We start from the raw sequence: 20,607 nt of genomic DNA on the forward strand, positions 1-20,607 counted from the left end.
GAGCGTTTTCTGCCGTAGAATCAAGCAGCGAATTTCATTTGATGAAGTCAACTGAATTATAGAGCTACAGCTTGACTAATTAACATCTGACGATTTACCTATTGGTAAGGTGGCGGAGAGATAATAAAAAAAAACTCGAGTTTGATTCCTGGTCGAGGTGAACTTTTTTTCATTTAGCATTCATAATCAGTTGAAAAATAATTTTATAATTTTTCATTACAATACAATTTTGCACATTATTTCCAAACCTCGTGAATTGGGTGCTGGAAGGTGTTTGTGATTGATTTATATTAAAAAAAACTGTTAGAATTTGCTAGCCTAAAGTTAAGAAATAACAGCGATTTTACAAAAATTACTTTAAATTTGATTTTTGATTATTTTCCGCATACTTTGTTCGATATCTCTCATATACTTACATTGAAAACCTTAATAAAAATACCATGAAATATTTCTTGTTAGTACATGACACGAAAATATCAAAGCATTTCCGAAATATTTGGATTTTGATTTGTGTTGTTTCAAAACACTAACTCCGGTTTACCTTACATAAAAGCGCTTGATTTTTTCCCCTTTTCATAATAGAAGGATTAAACAAATTTGAATTTTTGTGCTTTTTTGCATATTTTCAATAAAAAGCTCTTGTTACAAATGGAAAAGATCGATTAATCGGGAATCGATCTTCAAGCTCCGATTTTTTAGATGGATCGATCTCAGAACCATTCATCTGAATCGATCTTGGAGATCGATCTTTTCCCGGAGATCGAACAATCCTAGTTGCTACAATCAGCCATACGCTTACCACCAACACTTACAACTTCTACGAATTAACCGTAAGTTACAACTGTTGGACTTCTGCATTGGACATAAACGAGCACAATGACAGCAGTTATTGCAATACTTGTGGAGAAATAGGTTGCTTCAACTTTAGAAAGAAGAGAGCATTTGAAAAATATCTCTTAAAATGTCGCCAGCTATAATATTGATTGACGAAAACATATATGGAACTATTGTACCGTATTTTTTCACCTTGAGGCAAACCAGAGGCAATCTAGGTTCGCTCTAACTGCTTTCATCGTACTCATTTATTGCTCTAGAGGCAACCTAGGTTCGCTCGAAAAACGGACGGAGTCGAGAAGAAAGTCAGTTTTTCGAGAAGTTCACAAATACTCTCAACGATGTTGTTAAAACATTAAACAGCTGTTTTTGGCTGAGAGTAAAACAGTTGAAATAATGATCGGGAAAATGATTTTTGAGCCTCTCAGCCAAGCAAAATCGTACTATCTGCTGTCCAGTGCAATCCGGACACGAAAAAAGCCAATCCAGATGTGAAGAACCGAGTGAAGAAATCCAGAAGGGAGAACAAAATTACAGCTGCATGTAAACATTGCGCTCGTTCTCACGCACACCTACGTATGGAATAACTCGAAACCCGAAAGTCGTTTTTTTATTCGGACGATTCCAGAGCCATATCCGGAATAAAAAAAAATACGCCATTAATTTCATATTTATTTTGTTTTTTGGGCGAAGAAAGAAGAGCAAAGTTTCACCACAGCCAGTCTGTAGTTTTCAGAAAAGGAGTAGGCTAAATACGATAATATGAGTAAATGCGGGCGCCTTACTAAATATTCAGTATTCATGTTGTATGACCGCATGGGACATTTTCTAGTTGAATATCGCATTGTCTTCTAAACTAACACGACACCTTTTCTGACTCACCCTGTTACACGCTTAAAGTGAACAGGAGCAACAAACCGCAAAATTGCGAGTGGCGCCTTCAGTCAGTGTTTTGCTTTGAATTCCTGCGAGCTCGCCATCAGTTCGATGGGTTCGATGGATTTGTTTTATTCAATTGTGTTTTCATTTATCTTTTTCAATAGTAATCCAATCTTTAGTTATTAGTTTATTTACTCGTCTTGTGTAAAGTGTTAGGCATATTTAAATAAATCTAACGATTATCAACTATTCTGAACTCGGAATCAAAATGTCTCGAAAACAGCTTTCGCTCTCTATCTCACAAACTAAAAGTGACCCCAAGAAACAAACCAGTCTCATGACTTTCGTAACCAAAAAAGATAAAACGGAAAATGTTACCAGGTAACTATTAAGTAACCTAGTACCTATATGTCAATCATGCTACATTTAAATTTATTTTCCAGTTCAATAGAAGATTCAAAAATTAAACCAAGTAGAAAAGAGCCTAATGCGAAAAACAGCAGCGTCTCAGAAGAAGAGGCCAAACTCAGATCTCCGAGCATATTCAAACCAAAGTTTCCAAAGGTATTTTACGAGTTCTTTTTCCAATATACAACTTAAATAATTTAATTTTAGGGAAACCCACCAAAAACAATAGAGATCAATTCCAGTGATTCGGAGAGCTCTCCAGTTAAGCCCAACAGCAGGATCATAAAAGTATCTAGACGAATCCAAGACGACTATGACAACGAAAACCATGAGATTTCCAAATCCAGCCAACTGGATCAGCCGGACGAATACGATCTCATGGTATCGAAGTATTGCATGGAAGCCAAATCTGTCTCATTGCAGTTGAATTTAGAAGACGATGTTCGGTACCGAGAAGCAACTAAAAAGCTGGAAGAAAATCTCGCCAAAATCAGTCCTCAGAAAGCAGTTTCATCTGAAGTGAGTTCGAGCTTGAAAAAATCGGGCAAATTTGAGTTTAAAGTTCCGAAGGCCAGTTCAATGCTATCGGGTTTGAGCGAGCCGCTACGTAAACCTATTAATTTGAATGAAACACCGCCTGTTGAGGAAGACGACTTTGAAGTAAAGCAGCCAAAACCTTCTAATTCTTCTGGTTCAGTGCGAAACAGCTTTAAAGATGATAAGGAATCTCTAATGTTAGCTAAAAGCAACTCGGAAACGGGAAGCTTAAAAGATATGAAATTCAAGCCCAAGTTACCGACAACTTTGCCGAGTAAAGATACGAATAAAAATGAGTTGACATCGCCAACAGTTTTCAGAAATCAGGACCATTTGTTGAATGGAAATACTAGTACCCCAACGAATTCTGTAGTTTTCAAGCCTAACATTCTGGTCAGTAAACTAGGGGCAAAAGAAAATGCTTCGAATCAACGGAATGAAGAATGTTTGATGAACAGTGATACAGGTGTTCCGAAAAAATCGCTGACTTTCAAGCCTAAAAAACCATTGAGTAATCTAGGATCAATGGAAAGTGTTCCAGCTCAATCATCTAAAAGCAATACGACGACATCATCATTAGACCGCTTGCTAAGCCCAACTCAACCAAAACCCTCGGTAGTATTTAATCCGGAGCTCGACGAGTTTATGATCGATGTTTTAAACAACCCACGTTTTAAATCCAAAGAAATCTCGGATATCAAGACGAACAATCAATACTTGCAGGAAACGAGTCACGCCTTGCATGAAAAGTTTTATGATATCATCAATCAAGTTCCGGTGGAATTTTTCAGCTCAATTCAAGGCTTTAAAATGGACACATTCTCCAAGATGAAATCATTAATCGAAAATATTCGGGGCAAAATAAAAGTTAACGAAAAAGCACTGAATAATTTCAAAAACTTGAAAAAAACACCCATCGGGAATAGAATTAGTCGGGTTGAGGTGGCAAAGTCTACCGATCCCTCGGACGAATTCAATCACAGCGCTGGAAATTCTACTACTATGTATGATGTTACCGGTGATGAAAATGATTTTATTGAAAGCACCATTCCCCCCGCAAGAACGACCGATATCTGTAACCAAACCGGGAAAGTTGGATCTTTTGTTTTCAAGAAACCAGTTGCGGCAACTCTCCTCGGTACGCCATCAAGTAAACCATCACCTGTTGAAAATGAAATACCGCCCGATGAAGATGAAGATGACGTTGAAAGCATCATGAACAATATTCGAGAGGAGGAACTCATTGATAAGGGCCAAGCGAGTCGACGCAACCTTGATTGCGTTGATCTCGTTACTCCAGAGAATTCTTTCCGTAAATCGGAGTCGAGAATCACGTTCTCTGCTCAGGAAACTTCGCTGCATAACACTCAATTTATTGAAAATGTCGAAACACAAGTCGATGACGACGGTTGGCAGGTGTACGATCCGAATCTTTTCAAAGATGATGATTTTATCGACATTACAGATGCATCAGAAGGTTTCCCAAGTGCACCAGTCTCTAAACCACGTAGAGAAATTCATGGTGATGCTGCGCTAAACCGCCTGTTGGAAGATGTTAATAGTCAGGCATCAACCTCGTCAACCGTTTCAAACAATCAAACAAAATCACAGAATGCAATGGGCAATTTTCATTCTGGCGTTCGCAACGATGGAATCACAGGAGAATTCGATGGAATGAACTTCCCGCATAGTACACATATGCAAATAGTTTTCCGAGAAACTTTCGGTCTTCGCTCCTTCCGTCCTAACCAGTTGCAAGTCATCAATGCCACCTTATTAGGTCATGACTGTTTCGTATTGATGCCTACTGGAGGTGGAAAATCTTTATGCTATCAACTGCCTGCGCTTCTTACCGAAGGAGTCACCATAGTAGTGAGTCCGCTCAAATCCTTGATATTTGATCAGGTGAGTAAGCTCAATTCCCTCGACATACCGGCCGCACATCTCTCGGGTGAAGTGTCCTACGCCGATCAGCAAAAAATCTATACCGATCTGTCCAGCCCTCAGCCCACCCTCAAGCTGCTGTACGTAACGCCAGAGAAAATTTCTTCATCAGGACGGTTCCAAAACGTTCTTAGCGGGTTGTTTCGAATGAAGAAACTCGGTCGATTCGTCATCGACGAAGCTCACTGTGTTTCTGCGTGGGGTCATGATTTTCGGCCGGACTACAAAAAGTTGTCGGTGCTGCGGGAGCAATTTCCATCGGTGAGAACCTCAAGATTTATTCTATAATTCAAGAGCCTATTTATGACTTAATTTCAGGTTGGAATCATGGCACTGACGGCAACGGCAAATCCTCGGGTTAGGATCGATGTGCTTAAGCAGCTAACGTTAACACGCAACACGAAGTGGTTTCTGTGTAGCTTTAATCGTCCGAATCTCAAATACATAGTACGGCCAAAGCAAGGCGTGGCCACCAAAGGAGAAATAATCGAGCTGATTAAGAAAAAATTCCCACGAGCTACGGGAATCGTGTACTGTCTTTCGAAGAAAGATTGCGACCAGTTAGCTGCGGATCTGAAGAGCGCCGGAATAAATGCGAAAAGCTATCACGCTGGGCTGTCCGACTCACAGCGTGAAGCCACGCAGAAGGATTGGATTACGGATAAGATTAAGGTAGTTTGCGCAACGATTGCTTTCGGTATGGGTATCGACAAGCCGGATGTACGATATGTGATCCATCATTCAATGCCGAAAAGCATTGAGGGCTACTACCAGGAAGCTGGACGTGCCGGTCGTGATGGAGAGCTTGCCACATGCATTCTGTATTACAACTACTCCGACATGCTACGTTACAGGAAAATGATGGACCGTAAGTTTTGATTAAAAATTTCATCTTTTAGTATTTCTTTTTTATTCTTTGCTTCAATTCCAGACGATAATTCGATTCCATTTGAGGCAAAGCAAGTACATTTACACAATCTATTCCGAATGGTTAACTATTGTGAGAACGTTGCTGATTGTAGGCGGGCCCAGCAGTTGGATTATTTTGCAGAACATTTCACCCGGGAACAATGTTTGGAAAATCGTGCGAGCGCCTGTGATAACTGTCTGATGCAGGGAGATTACAAAACGGTGGATGTGACCGATGATTGCATAGCGATTGCCAAAAGTGTTCGAGATCTTTGCAGTGGAAGAAACCGGTTCACTCTGCTTCATTTGGTAGAAGTATTCAAAGGAAGTGAGCAGAAGAAAATTCTCGAAAACAATCATAATAGGACACCATATCACGGACGGTTGAAAAGCTGGGAAAGAAGTGATATCCAACGGCTTATGCACAAACTAGTAATTGAGGATTATCTGAAGGAGGATCTTATCTTCAGCAACGACATTCCGCAAGCTTACATCAAGATTGGCAGTAAAATCGAAAAGCTTATGAATAGAGAAGTTAGGGTAAACTTTTCAGTCAAAGAAAAGACAGCTGGCAAACGGGGTCAACAAATCGATGTTGGTAATGAGCCGAAACTCGACACTCAAAGTAATGCTCAACTCAAAGAACTGCAGGAACGATGTTACAACGATCTATTGGACATTTGTCGAGCTTTTGCTGCTCAGAAAAATGTGACGTTAGCCTCTATCATGAACATGCAAGCATTGAAGGCTATGTCCGAGCGACTACCGGAAACACAAGCGGAAATGCTGGCATTACCGCATGTGACGAAGGCAAACTTCGAGAAGTACGGACAACAGTTGCTAGAAATAACACAAAACTATGCTGCTGAGAAGCTGTGCCTAATGTTAGATGCAGAAGCAGCGGCAGGGAGTGATGATGATGATAGCGGAAGTAGTGACGATGGCACTGATTGGGGTCGGTTGGCACGGGAAGCTTCCACAAGTACATCTGGCGGAGCCAAACGGAAAAGAAGTTGGGGATCGGGAGGTCGAGGCGCCAAGAAATTCCGTCGAGGTCGTACAAAGTCGAAATCCAGAGCAAGAACTAAAACCGCCAGCAGTAGAGGAGGAACGACTGCTGCTAAACGTGGTGGTCGAGGAGGGAAATCTGCCTCTTCTGGTTTCGCATTACTTCCTGTTTTGTGAAATAAGTCGTTATTCTATTTAGTTGGTAATTTTAGAAATACAATAACTCATTTTTAAACTGGAAAAATTCTTTCAAATAACCGAAGTGCCTAATGTATAGAATCTATATTAAAACCTACAGTAACAAAAATCGCTCCAACTATTTCTGGAACGGATAATAATCCAATCCGCTGTTGTATTGGAAACCCTTTTTTTGTTTTTTGTTAGCAACGGCTAGCATCTTTTGAACTTCTTTCCGGTAAGCTGGAGGTTGCATTTCTTCGTGCAACGTACAGGTTATTTGCTCCTGCATTGCGGCATCCGCTTTATAGATGCGCCGTCGTATGATATCTACATCACGACCGTATTCCTCTTCCAAATCTTCTACAGTCGCCGGTGGAGTGTCAAATTTAAATACGAAGTAAGAACCCGCTCGATGAACTAAACCGTGATTACTTATTTTGGACGGCAGGGGTCGAGTTCCGAGGTTGTCCAGTTTACGAATTATACCTCCCTTGTCAAAGATGGCATCAGCAGTACGTTTCAAAACCGAAACCAGTTCCGGCTGAAAGAAAACATTGTTGTTAGTACTTATCTCAGCTTATTTCACTAACTTACCCTTGGCATTTGCCGCAAAATCAATGCTAATTCGTAGCTTGGCATATTAAATTATCTAAATCGATGGTTGTCACACAAAATGTATTTTTTATTGGTATTATGCAAAAGAAAGTTTATCGCGACCGCCTGCGACTATTTTCGAGTGAAACCGCGTTGACGACGTTCACAGACGATTTTTAATTAAGAGCGTCCTCAAATAACGTAATGCAGTTAGGCCTCAAAGATTAAAAATAAAACATAAAGGATTTTTTGGCGCAGTTTAAAAACTTATTCTGATAGCCTTTAAATTATATCGTGTCCAATTAACTCCATACCAATTGTCTTGATAAAAATTATAAATGTGGAGAAGAAATAAATTTAATATGGAAAAATTAATGTTTAGAATTATATAGGGAAACGGACTTATTTTGGTCCAGGAGAACTATTTTGGACCACCTTGTCTAGCTCTCTTATAAAGCAACTAATAATGAAAAAAAAAATAGGAGTTTGTTTTCTCTCGCGTGTGTGGCAAAAGTTTTTTTTTATTTGCCCCTTATACCTACCGTGTAGTGCCGCTATCCGAATTATCCGGACTTATGTACCGTTACACCGGATAGCTTAGTTCAGAACGGCAGTGAAATTCTAACGCTCGTGTAGCTGGTTCGTCAAATCACCCAGCAAATTATCACCCCGGCTGAATACAATAGCCTTGGTTCAGCATCCATTCGCCATCAAACAAAGGACCACGTTGTTGGCATCAGGTTTGATAGAGTGGTCCACATTAATAGAGTGGTTCATTTTTTTTTCCCAAAAAGTTTTTGGGTTTTTATTTTATTTTTTTTTATTTGGTTTTCTTCTTTAGCTTTCCTTTTTCGTTATTATTACTATATAAATTATAAGATTTTTTTTTTTTTGAAATTTATATTATATATAAATTTTCTTTTTTTAATTTAATTTTAAATTGCGGTTGCATCTCCTCCAGAGCCCATTAGTTCGGAAAGTCACCGGCTGATGGATGACGACGGCGAGACGGGCAAAGATCCCCCTTTACGGGAGGATATTTCCGAGGAAATTGTTTCCAAAGAAACATTACAAGACCACCCGATGTACCTCACGGACACGGAAGATGACCCTTCTCCTCTCCCAAAGACCCTTTTCCCACAAATGCCTTTTGTGTTTGGAAACTCCACGCTAGCATCAACCCCTCAAGCAAACTCCCCCGTTGAAAAAGATAATGAGTTGCCTCAAACTGCCCCTCGCCGTCGGGTTTACCAACCTGAATCGACGGGACCTTGGGTAGTTTACATCCGGTCCAAAACTAATGGGAAATCACCCAATGTGATTTCAATCGCCCGGGACCTTGATCGTTCTTACCCTTCCGTAATCAGCTACCAGCCGATGAGACCGCACAAGATGCGCATTGTTGTTGGTAGCCTGAAGGAAGCAAATGCCATTGCTTGTGACCCGAAGTTTACGATCGAATACCGCGTATACGTTCCCGCTCGTGACGTGGAAATCGACGGAGTGGTAACCGAAGAGGGTTTGACCGTCGATGACCTAATGGAATCCGGGGTTGGCCGATTCAAAGACCCTGGTCTCCCCACGGTCAAGGTGCTGGACGCGCGTCAGCTGAAATCAGCATCAGGCGAGGGGGAAAAGAGAACATTTTCCCTGTCGAACTCTTTTCGGGTTACCTTTTCCGGCACTGCACTTCCTGATTACGTTGCGATCGGGAAGGTTCGTCTACCTGTGAGACTTTATGTGCCTTCGGTCATGTTCTGCCAGAATTGCAAGCAGTTGGATCATACGGCCGCCTACTGTTGCAATCAGGCACGCTGCTCTAAGTGCGGGGAGAAGCATGCGGAAGCTTCGTGTGAAATACAAGCATTAAGCAAGTGTTTGTATTGCACAGGCGAGGAATCTCATGCTCTCTCGGCGTGTCCGAAGTACATATCGCGCCGGGAAAAAATCAAGACTTCTTTAAAAACCCGCTCTAAGAAATCATATAGAGACATGCTGATGAAGTCTTTGCCAATCGTCTCAGAGAACCAGTTTGGCCTTCTAAGTGAGTATGAATCCGAAGGGGAGGATCCATGTGAAGGAACATCAGCTGGGCCATTTGTTAAAAAAAATGTTTCACAGGCTCCAAAAAGGAAACGCACAACTAACACACAACCCCGATCAGCTGCCAGCAAAGTTAATAAAACAAAAAATCCTCAAAGTGGAAATAGTTATTCTACCCCTCCTATTCAGAGACCTCCGGGTTTTAATCCGTCCCCGAAGGACTTACCTCCACTTTCTGGTAAGTCAAAACCCCAGACTTCCCTTCAGAATTCAGGACCATCAGTAGCTAACAGGAATGCAACAATTCCCAGAGAAACTGCATCTGATCCATCGTCGAACAGTTTGCCCAGCTTTTCATCTGATGGTAAGATGAAATTTTCGGAAATTGTTGCGTTCATCTTGGACTTTTTCAGTGTACCAGCAGGTTGGAGGACTATGATTAATATGTTTGTACCTCTTTTGAGAGAAGTCTTGAAAAAGAAAGCTTGTACTATGACCCTCATCGCAGAAGCAATTTCTTTTGATGAATAACTCGTCCACTGAGGTAAGAGAAATTGTTTCTGTATTGCAATGGAACTGCAGAAGTATTTTACAAAAATTAGGCTCCTTTAAAGTATTGGTACACAATTTGAATTGTGATGTGTTCGCCTTATGCGAAACTAGGCTCTCTCCAAACACTGATTTCAACTTCCATAGCCACAATATTATTCGCCTGGATCGAGATGGGCAAAGAGGAGGTGGCGTTCTTTTGGGGATCAAGAAATGCCACTCTTTCTATCGTATTCCACTACAACCATCTCCAGGTATTGAAGTCGTCAGTTGCCAAGCTAGAATTAAAGGCCAACCCGAATACGAAAATATTGTTACCAAACAGTTACTCTAATCGCTATAGAATGATTCGGCAAATCGTAAAAAAACGTTTAAGGAACGATAACTGACATCGTAAAAAACATTCCAATAACCGTTAATTCCAAAACGACGGTCTGTTGAATGTGGCGTTAAGTTATGTTACTGTTTAGAACTGTTAAAACAGATGTATGGGAGGACCATTCCACAAACAGTTTGCTGAAGGTTTTCAAAACGCTAATAGGAATCGTATTCAGGATGACGAACGGTAATAGTAATCGTAAAGTTTTATTATTCTGCTACGCTTTGACCATACGTGAACCTCCAACGTTTTTCAGACGATTATATTCAACGTGAACTTCAAAATAAAATATTCCTTTCTTTGAAATTCAATGTAAATTTATTTAAATTTTTCATTGTTTTTATTTTAATTGTTTTTATATTAAGTACCATCACTTTAACTTTTTAAAAGGAGTCCTTCCTGCATCGATGCCAACCGGTTTGCGATTAGGAATCGCCTTTGGCCCACTAACTCCACTTTCCGCGGTTGCCTTATCGGTTGGAGGAGCTACTACGTGCATGTCTGCGGTACTTGAGATGTCCAGTCGCTGAAAACAAATAAAAAAAGTACAAATTTTTGATTTACTATAGGGAAAATAGACAGAGTTTTTAGAATAACTTCAAAAATACATTTTTTTCTTCAAATATTGGTTCCTTTAATGTTCCGAAAACTCGGGACTGGTTCCGAAAAACGAGTTTTTTCAATACTGAATACCCTATAAAGCCTTTCATATCAATTCTTTGGATAAAACTAGCATGAAACTTTAGTAAATATTTGTTCGAAAAAACTAGGGGAACATTGTCTATGTCCGTACAGCAAAGTGTTTAGCTTATTTGACGATTGAAATATTTTCTTGTATGATTACATATTTGGTGCTAATCATTTAAGTATGCTATCAAGGTGGAAAAATGAAAACCTCAGGTTGCTTGATAACGAATATTTTACTGTCCGGCCATAGAATACACTATGTTGTCCGAACGTAGGCAACTCAACTTTTTTTTTTAAATTTTTCATGATCTGATTTCATTAGAATTTCATTTTTTATTATATGTAGCTGAGTAATTGAAAGATATCGAACCAAAGATGACGTTTATGTGCAATTCATCTTTGACTACCCGAAAAAAGTGATCACAATACAAGTTCAAAATTAAGGTGATCTTTTCAGTACTACAAGAATTAAGCTTTCGACGCCTGGAGCTACCTTTACAAAGAGAGTAATCCAATTTAAAACACCATTTCCGTCTGCTATTTACTCTGTTTTCATGGTGCCAAAACATTATTCGGATAATGTGTTTCGGAAAAATTATAGACAACTTTTCTCTTTATGAATTTACATCTTTAAATCGGTTCCGGTTCAATTCAATAAAAAAAATCATTTTTCACTCACCCGAAAAAGCTGCTCCGGTTTTTGGAGACGATCCTTAGTTATTTCAGACTGCCGGCGCAATTCTTTGACGAGGCAGCACCCTCGCAAGGGCCAGTTCCGATGGTATTCCGAACTTAGATTCAAGCGCCCTTATACTTAATTCATCCGAGATCGTTCTGACCATGGTGCAGTCGGAAAGGAATGTCGAGTTCCCCAACAAAAAACACCCGATCCTAGCGTTTCTGATTCTGGACGTTTCGAAACCCTGCTCGAGTGCACCGGCGCCACCTTTGAGGGTGAGCATTTCTCGGCGCAGTTTAGTTCATAGAGCCTCCCGCATACCCAAATGGCCTGCCGTGGCCTTGTTTCGTTGAGTACGTGCCATCTACAGAACTATAGAAAAACATGAATCAGAATCGTTCAAATCGAAGTCAACTTTAATATTCGCTTACCTCAAAATCGAATTGAGCAATATTTTCCAGGATTGTACTCAATCAAGCTTGCAGAATCCGTTGATGATTCCAATCAGGCGAACACAAACAAATTTGGAATTTGAAATTGGAGCTTGAAACGACATTCCAAATTTTTGTTTACATTTAAATGTGCGGTGTGCAGTGAGGCCAACTGTGCTGATATTTGGAAGATGAAAATTTTTTGAATCGAAGAATTTTTTTTCTAACGACTTCAAATTGCTATGATTTTGTTTTATGTTAATTTTTTTTTGGTTTTATTTTTGACACTTTACCAGCATTATGGCATTCGTGTCTATAATTAATGTTAAATGTTTATTGAAAGTAATACTAAGTAAGTAAGTAAGTAAGTAAGTAATCATCACAGGTGCTATTTTAAATCACTTGTAGTGGAAATAAAACTTCGAATTCAGATAAGTTAGTGAAAAGTTCTTCACGCATTCAATACAATGAGAAAATCTAGAAATTTAGATCTATTATACCGAGTCCATCTGATAAATTCTTTTAAAACTATTATTATTTTCGAAAAAGTCAGTTCTGCAACATCTTCATTTTTTTTCATTGTACTTCACAATGCTATTTTATTGATTCTTAAATGAACTCTAAATATCGAAGATATTTTTATAACGTGTGCTTGTATTATAAAAACCTCCTGGCATCTCTGAACCGCAATTCAGCCATCTTGAACTGGAGTAACAGTTCGACCATTCACTAACCTTTTGAAATGTCATAACCTTTCGCATGAACGTTCATATTTCGTTGTAATCATTTTTCAATTACAGTTTGATATAATAGCTACGTTAACTGGGACAATCACTATTTCTAGGACCGTTAATGTATCGTTTAGACTGTTTGAGATATAGTTTTTCAGCATGCGGGAAGACCTTTGCCTACCCGCATGCTGAAAAACTATATCTCAAACAGTCTAAACGATACATTAACGGTCCTAGAAATAGTGATTGTCCCAGTTAACGTAGCTATTATATCAAACTGTAATTGAAAAATGATTACAACGAAATATGAACGTTCATGCGAAAGGTTATGACATTTCAAAAGGTTAGTGAATGGTCGAACTGTTACTCCACACTCAGAAAAATACTATTAAGTATGCCATAAGATTCTCTTATGAAGTGGCGCCATAAGAGAAATCAATGAAATTCATAAGATTGTCTTATGACGCGAATGAATTCTTCAGATGAACACCTTCTCCAATGAGCTTTTGTTGTTTTTCATAAGAGAGTCTTTTGAAAACAGGAAATGTCATGTTTAATGTAAATAGTTCAAGAAATTTGATGGATAAAACTTTTATTTTATTTTTTTGGCATATTTGATCGAAACTATACCATGGTCACACACATAAGCACATAATCATCCGGTTCCATCCAACACAATTTTTCTTCCTTATCCGGTCCTTTGACCTTGTGCATTTTGCCGGTGATTTTCTGAAAAGTAAGTAAATGAAATAGTATTTTAATTCACAAATGTTTTCAGCGTCATAAAAATAAACTATTACTCAAACTTACCATTTAGAAAATCACTTCAAACTATAAAAAAAAACTCAATATCCCCGTACGACGCGACGATGGAAAAATTACTGATAGAATGAGTGAATGTGTTCATTATTTTTTCACAATGCCGTTTCTTCTATTTTTCATACGATATTATTATGAAAACTGAAAGAATTTCATAAGACTCTTATGAAAAACAATTTTACACTCTAAAAAACGGTTCATAAGACGCATCTTATGAAAATTATAATAAGAATTTGCCTGAGTGCAGTTCAAGATGGCTGAATTGCGGTTCAGAGATGCCAGGAGGTTTTTATAATACAAGCACACGTTATAAAAATATCTTCGATATTTAGAGTTCATTTAAGAATCAATAAAATAGCATTGTGAAGTACAATGAAAAAAAATGAAGATGTTGCAGAACTGACTTTTTCGAAAATAATAATAGTTTTAAAAGAATTTATCAGATGGACTCGGTATAATAGATCTAAATTTCTAGATTTTCTCATTGTATTGAATGCGTGAAGAACTTTTCACTAACTTATCTGAATTCGAAGTTTTATTTCCACTACAAGTGATTTAAAATAGCACCTGTGATGATTACTTACTTACTTACTTACTTACTTAGTATTACTTTCAATAAACATTTAACATTAATTATAGACACGAATGCCATAATGCTGGTAAAGTGTCAAAAATAAAACCAAAAAAAAATTAACATAAAACAAAATCATAGCAATTTGAAGTCGTTAGAAAAAAAATTCTTCGATTCAAAAAATTTTCATCTTCCAAATATCAGCACAGTTGGCCTCACTGCACACCGCACATTTAAATGTAAACAAAAATTTGGAATGTCGTTTCAAGCTCCAATTTCAAATTCCAAATTTGTTTGTGTTCGCCTGATTGGAATCATCAACGGATTCTGCAAGCTTGATTGAGTACAATCCTGGAAAATATTGCTCAATTCGATTTTGAGGTAAGCGAATATTAAAGTTGACTTCGATTTGAACGATTCTGATTCATGTTTTTCTATAGTTCTGTAGATGGCACGTACTCAACGAAACAAGGCCACGGCAGGCCATTTGGGTATGCGGGAGGCTCTATGAACTAAACTGCGCCGAGAAATGCTCACCCTCAAAGGTGGCGCCGGTGCACTCGAGCAGGGTTTCGAAACGTCCAGAATCAGAAACGCTAGGATCGGGTGTTTTTTGTTGGGGAACTCGACATTCCTTTCCGACTGCACCATGGTCAGAACGATCTCGGATGAATTAAGTATAAGGGCGCTTGAATCTAAGTTCGGAATACCATCGGAACTGGCCCTTGCGAGGGTGCTGCCTCGTCAAAGAATTGCGCCGGCAGTCTGAAATAACTAAGGATCGTCTCCAAAAACCGGAGCAGCTTTTTCGGGTGAGTGAAAAATGATTTTTTTTATTGAATTGAACCGGAACCGATTTAAAGATGTAAATTCATAAAGAGAAAAGTTGTCTATAATTTTTCCGAAACACATTATCCGAATAATGTTTTGGCACCATGAAAACAGAGTAAATAGCAGACGGAAATGGTGTTTTAAATTGGATTACTCTCTTTGTAAAGGTAGCTCCAGGCGTCGAAAGCTTAATTCTTGTAGTACTGAAAAGATCACCTTAATTTTGAACTTGTATTGTGATCACTTTTTTCGGGTAGTCAAAGATGAATTGCACATAAACGTCATCTTTGGTTCGATATCTTTCAATTACTCAGCTACATATAATAAAAAATGAAATTCTAATGAAATCAGATCATGAAAAATTTAAAAAAAAAAGTTGAGTTGCCTACGTTCGGACAACATAGTGTATTCTATGGCCGGACAGTAAAATATTCGTTATCAAGCAACCTGAGGTTTTCATTTTTCCACCTTGATAGCATACTTAAATGATTAGCACCAAATATGTAATCATACAAGAAAATATTTCAATCGTCAAATAAGCTAAACACTTTGCTGTACGGACATAGACAATGTTCCCCTAGTTTTTTCGAACAAATATTTACTAAAGTTTCATGCTAGTTTTATCCAAAGAATTGATATGAAAGGCTTTATAGGGTATTCAGTATTGAAAAAACTCGTTTTTCGGAACCAGTCCCGAGTTTTCGGAACATTAAAGGAACCAATATTTGAAGAAAAAAATGTATTTTTGAAGTTATTCTAAAAACTCTGTCTATTTTCCCTATAGTAAATCAAAAATTTGTACTTTTTTTATTTGTTTTCAGCGACTGGACATCTCAAGTACCGCAGACATGCACGTAGTAGCTCCTCCAACCGATAAGGCAACCGCGGAAAGTGGAGTTAGTGGGCCAAAGGCGATTCCTAATCGCAAACCGGTTGGCATCGATGCAGGAAGGACTCCTTTTAAAAAGTTAAAGTGATGGTACTTAATATAAAAACAATTAAAATAAAAACAATGAAAAATTTAAATAAATTTACATTGAATTTCAAAGAAAGGAATATTTTATTTTGAAGTTCACGTTGAATATAATCGTCTGAAAAACGTTGGAGGTTCACGTATGGTCAAAGCGTAGCAGAATAATAAAACTTTACGATTACTATTACCGTTCGTCATCCTGAATACGATTCCTATTAGCGTTTTGAAAACCTTCAGCAAACTGTTTGTGGAATGGTCCTCCCATACATCTGTTTTAACAGTTCTAAACAGTAACATAACTTAACGCCACATTCAACAGACCGTCGTTTTGGAATTAACGGTTATTGGAATGTTTTTTACGATGTCAGTTATCGTTCCTTAAACGTTTTTTTACGATTTGCCGAATCATTCTATAGCGATTAGAGTAACTGTTTGGTAACAATATTTTCGTATTCGGGTAGCCTCGGTATATATTCCGCCAAATTCAAGCGTGAGCGGGAACCAATTGGCGAATATTATTTCACTTCTTCCAGAACCCCGACTAGTTCTGGGAGACTTCAACTCCCATGGCGTGGGCTGGGGTAGCTCACGTGATGATGATCGTGCTAACATGATATATGAGCTGTGCGACGACTTCAACATGACTGTCTTAAACAATGGGGAAGTGACTCGAATTAATGGATCCCAATCACAGCATAGTATTTTAGACCTTTCTTTAGCTTCTTCCTCTCTGAGCTTGGATTGTACGTGGAAGGTAATCCAAGACCCTCAGGGAAGCGATCATTTGCCTATCAATATTTCTATCACCAGTGGTCGTAGTCCACCCGAAGAGATCAATATTCCTTATGACCTCACAAAGAATATAGATTGGAAAAAGTATGCATCAGGTGTCATTGAAGCCATCGACTCAACGGATGAACTGCCTCCGGAGGCAGAGTACAGTTTTATTTCCGGGACAATTGTGGACTGTGCAATCGGGGCACAGGTCAGACGGAATGAAAGCTCGACGATACAGAAACGGCCTCCCACTCCATGGTGGGATGGAGACTGCTCACGCGCGCGAGGTGAAAAATGCAAGGCGTTTATTGAGTTTCGCAGAACTGGATTGCCAGAGAAGTTCCAACGTTACTTGTCCTTGGAACGCAAGTTCAAGAACTTGATCAGGGGCAAGAAACGTGGGTACTGGCGGCGATTCGTAGATGGGTTATCTCGAGAAACGTCACTGCACACGCTTTGGAGAACAGCTCGAAACATGCGAAATCATACACCTTCGAACGAAAGTGAGGAAAGCTCGAGTCGTTGGCTGACACAGTTCGCGAAAAAGGTCTGTCCAGACGCAGTACCAGCTCAGAAAAACTATCGGTATACAGAGAATAGTTCCGAAACGGAGGATCAATTCTCGATGGTCGAACTTTCACTTGCGCTCTGGTCATGTAACAATTCCGCTCCCGGACTGGACAGAATCAAATTCAACTTGTTGAAGAATCTGCCAGATACCGCTAAGAAACGCTTGTTGAATTTATTCAATAAGTGTTTAGAGATGAACATTGTGCCGCATGAATGGAGACAGGTGAAAGTTATCGCCATCCAAAAACCGTGAAAACCAGTTTCTGATTACAATTCGTATAGGCCGATCGCAATGCTCTCGTGTCTCCGGAAATTACTCGAAAAAATGATTCCCTTTCGGCTGGATAAATGGGTTGAATCAAACAATCTCTTGTCAAGTACACAATTTGGATTCTGTAGAGGAAAGGGTACGAACGACTGTCTAGCATTACTTTCATCAGACATTCAATTGGCGTTTGCCCAAAAAGAGCAGATGGGGGCAGTATTTCTGGACATCAAAGGGGCATTCGATTCGGTGTCCATAGAAGTGCTATCTAGTAATCTTAACTCTTGCGGACTTTCACCAATATTGAATAATTTTCTTTATAACCTGTTGTCTGAAAAAATCATGCATTTTAGTCATGGAGAAACCAAAGTTGAACGAATTAGTTACATGGGTCTACCCCAAGGCTCATGTTTAAGCCCCCTGCTATACAACTTTTATGTCCGAGAAATCGATGCTTGTATGGCACAAAATTGTTTTTTTTTTTTTTTTTTTTTTTTTTTTGTGATGGTCCCATGGCCCATTTGGGTCCTTCCTCCACCCCATACGCTTCTTTTGAAGTGGGAGGGACATTTTATCCTTAGGATAATTATATTTTACATGTATTTGCTTTTTCTGTACGACTTATTCGTCTTACTCCCGCGTATGTCCATCACCGTACAATTCTCTAACTGAATCTTCGTCAGATTTCCATCACTTCATTGTATGATCCTTGTCAGGATTAGTCATATTTTCAAACAGTCTGTTTTATGTATTGTATAGCCATTTTCTTGAAAGTGTTTATGTTCACACTATCTTTGATGCTCGTCGGTAGATTGTTGAACATTTTCAATCCGTTGTAGAAAAGAGAGCGTTTGCTCATCTCTTTTTTAATATTCGGCAGTCTGAAGTCTTGTGCTCTTCTAGTGTTGTATCTGTGAATGTCGATTCCGTATTGCAGGCCGTCCATTAAATAGTATGGTAACATTCCATTTTTCATCTTATATATAAACATTAAGCTGTTATATGCGATTCTCTGTTTCACTGACAACCATTGAAGAATATCGAGCATTAAAACACTGGGAGTGTATCGATTACATCGTATCACTACTCTCATAATTTTATTTTGTATTCTTTGCAGTCGATTTGTTTGTGTGTCAGATGCATGCAGCAAAATTGTAGCGCAATAATCGAAGTGTGGCATGATCACGGATTTCACATAAATTACTTTTGACCAGAAAGTCATATAGCGGCTGATTCGGCAAAGTATGCCATATTTCATGGCTATTTTCTTGATTGTATAGTCAATATGTGCTACGAAATTCAGCTTCTCATCAACTTGTATTCCCAAATATTTGACCTGACGCACTCTTTCGATGGCACAACCATCAATCAGCAAGTTTGGGCAGACTCTTATTGGACGATTACCAATAACCATCCAGCTGGTTTTACTAAGATTCAGACATAATTTTTTATGTTTTAAAAACTCAGAAATATTTTTCAAATCGGAATTTGCTTCTTGAATAACGAGCTCTAAGTCATCACCACTCCAGTAGGAGACTGAATCATCTGCAAACAGTTTGAGACGACCATAACGTAGACAGGTTTTCATGTCATTGATGTACAATATGAATAACAATGGACCCAGAACACTTCCTTGTGGGACCCCTAGACTATTTTCTCTGTATCGCGAATACGACGATCCATATTTTGTTCTTTGCATTCTGTTATTCAAGTAGTCCTTAAACCAGTTTAGTACCGTTCCGTTGATACCTATTTTTTCCAATACGTTTACCAACTTAAACCGATCAATCGTTTCAAAAGCTCTCTTGAAATCCAGAAACACAGCAACTGTGTAACTACCGTTTTCAATATTGATCTTCCAATTTCGAAGTATCAAATTCACTGCTGTCTCCGTTGAATGCTGCTTTCTGAATCCAGATTGCTCGTCAATCAATATTCCTTCTGACTCAATAAAGTGTAGAAATTGCTTCTTAACTGCTAACTCCAGCACCTTTTCTTGTATTTCCAACATATTTATCGGACGATATAGTTTAGCTTCTCGCGCATTTTTTTCTTTTTGAATTGGAACAACAGTCGAATGCTTCCATGTAGAAGGTATTATTCCTAACGTTAGACTCGTATTTATAATTTCTGTCAATTGACTGTTAGTACCGGTAGAGAATCTTTAAAAACTTTCAAAGAAACATTGTCGATACCAGCCGTGGATTTCATATTTTTTACAATTTCGTCAAATTCTTGAGAGCTTACTGTTTCAAATGAACTGAAACTTCGACCATTGCCGATAATATGATCCACGAAGACGTTACAACTTGCCGGAATACTGTCATGGATTTCCATGACACTATCAATGAAAAAGTCATTAAACTTCTCTGCAATTTCAAATTCATCCGTGATTTCAACCCCGTCAAACGAAACTGAATCTTGCCTCGCAGCATTTGGACTAACTAATCGTTTTATCGTTTTCCATAGCAGTTTTCCATTGTTTTGATTTCTTTCCAGCTCATCTTGAATTGACCGATTTTTTGCCTGTTTTATTTGACGCGAGTATTCATTCCTTACCAATTTATATTTCCGCCAACTTCTTTCGCATTTTTTTCTTAGAAATTTTCTATAAAGATTGTCTCTTTGGTTTTTCATTTGCTTAAGGCTATTGGAGTACCATTTAGTACTCAAACCGGTACCATTTAGTACCGGTTTTGTCTCAATCTTTTTTTGTAACACAAGTGCATTTACACTATCTTTCAATAATACGTCGAAACGTCTTACAAACTCATTAAAGTCTGCGCATCTCAAGGTTGGTAACCCTGCGTTCAGAAGCTGACCAAGGCGGGTAAAGCTTCAGGTGTGTTCTTATAAGAATGTACGGAATCGTCCATCTTGTGACAGGCAATCGTAATCGTAGGCATGGTAGACGAACAATTCGCTGTCAAAAAACGCTCCGTCTCCACCCCCCACCAATGAGAAACTTTTGGTACCCCTTGCCTTCTTTTCCTCAATATGCACCCACCC

At 38.7% G+C, this 20,607-nt stretch overlaps 2 protein-coding genes and 2 long non-coding RNA genes across 4 annotated transcripts; 2 read left to right on the top strand and 2 right to left on the bottom strand.

The window, feature by feature from the left end:
- Positions 1-1,800: 1,800 nt before the first annotated feature.
- LOC129755808 (recQ-like DNA helicase Blm) lies at positions 1,801-6,763 on the top strand. Its single transcript, XM_055752466.1, has 5 exons — positions 1,801-2,094; positions 2,157-2,277; positions 2,329-4,863; positions 4,921-5,470; positions 5,534-6,763. The coding sequence occupies exons 1-5, from the start codon at positions 1,982-1,984 to the stop codon at positions 6,694-6,696; spliced, it is 4,482 nt and encodes a 1,493-aa protein (XP_055608441.1). The 5' UTR covers positions 1,801-1,981; the 3' UTR covers positions 6,697-6,763.
- Positions 6,764-6,786: 23 nt separating this feature from the next.
- Positions 6,787-7,548, bottom strand: LOC129755809 (probable 28S ribosomal protein S6, mitochondrial). Its single transcript, XM_055752467.1, has 2 exons — positions 7,294-7,548; positions 6,787-7,240 (listed from the first exon to the last, which is right to left on the bottom strand). Exons 1-2 carry the CDS (start codon positions 7,336-7,338, stop codon positions 6,836-6,838), a joined length of 450 nt encoding a protein of 149 aa, XP_055608442.1. The 5' UTR covers positions 7,339-7,548; the 3' UTR covers positions 6,787-6,835.
- A 3,060-nt stretch (positions 7,549-10,608) lies between these two features.
- Positions 10,609-12,294, bottom strand: LOC129758552 (uncharacterized). Its single transcript, XR_008740010.1, has 3 exons — positions 12,062-12,294; positions 11,631-12,002; positions 10,609-10,790 (listed from the first exon to the last, which is right to left on the bottom strand). It is a non-coding gene; the product is annotated as an uncharacterized LOC129758552 (long non-coding RNA).
- A 2,036-nt stretch (positions 12,295-14,330) lies between these two features.
- LOC129758492 (uncharacterized) lies at positions 14,331-16,016 on the top strand. Its single transcript, XR_008740001.1, has 3 exons — positions 14,331-14,563; positions 14,623-14,994; positions 15,835-16,016. It is a non-coding gene; the product is annotated as an uncharacterized LOC129758492 (long non-coding RNA).
- Positions 16,017-20,607: the final 4,591 nt, after the last annotated feature.

The sequence above is a fragment of the Uranotaenia lowii genome, chromosome 3 (assembly GCF_029784155.1).
Source record: "Uranotaenia lowii strain MFRU-FL chromosome 3, ASM2978415v1, whole genome shotgun sequence".
Classification (NCBI taxonomy): domain Eukaryota; kingdom Metazoa; phylum Arthropoda; class Insecta; order Diptera; family Culicidae; genus Uranotaenia; species Uranotaenia lowii.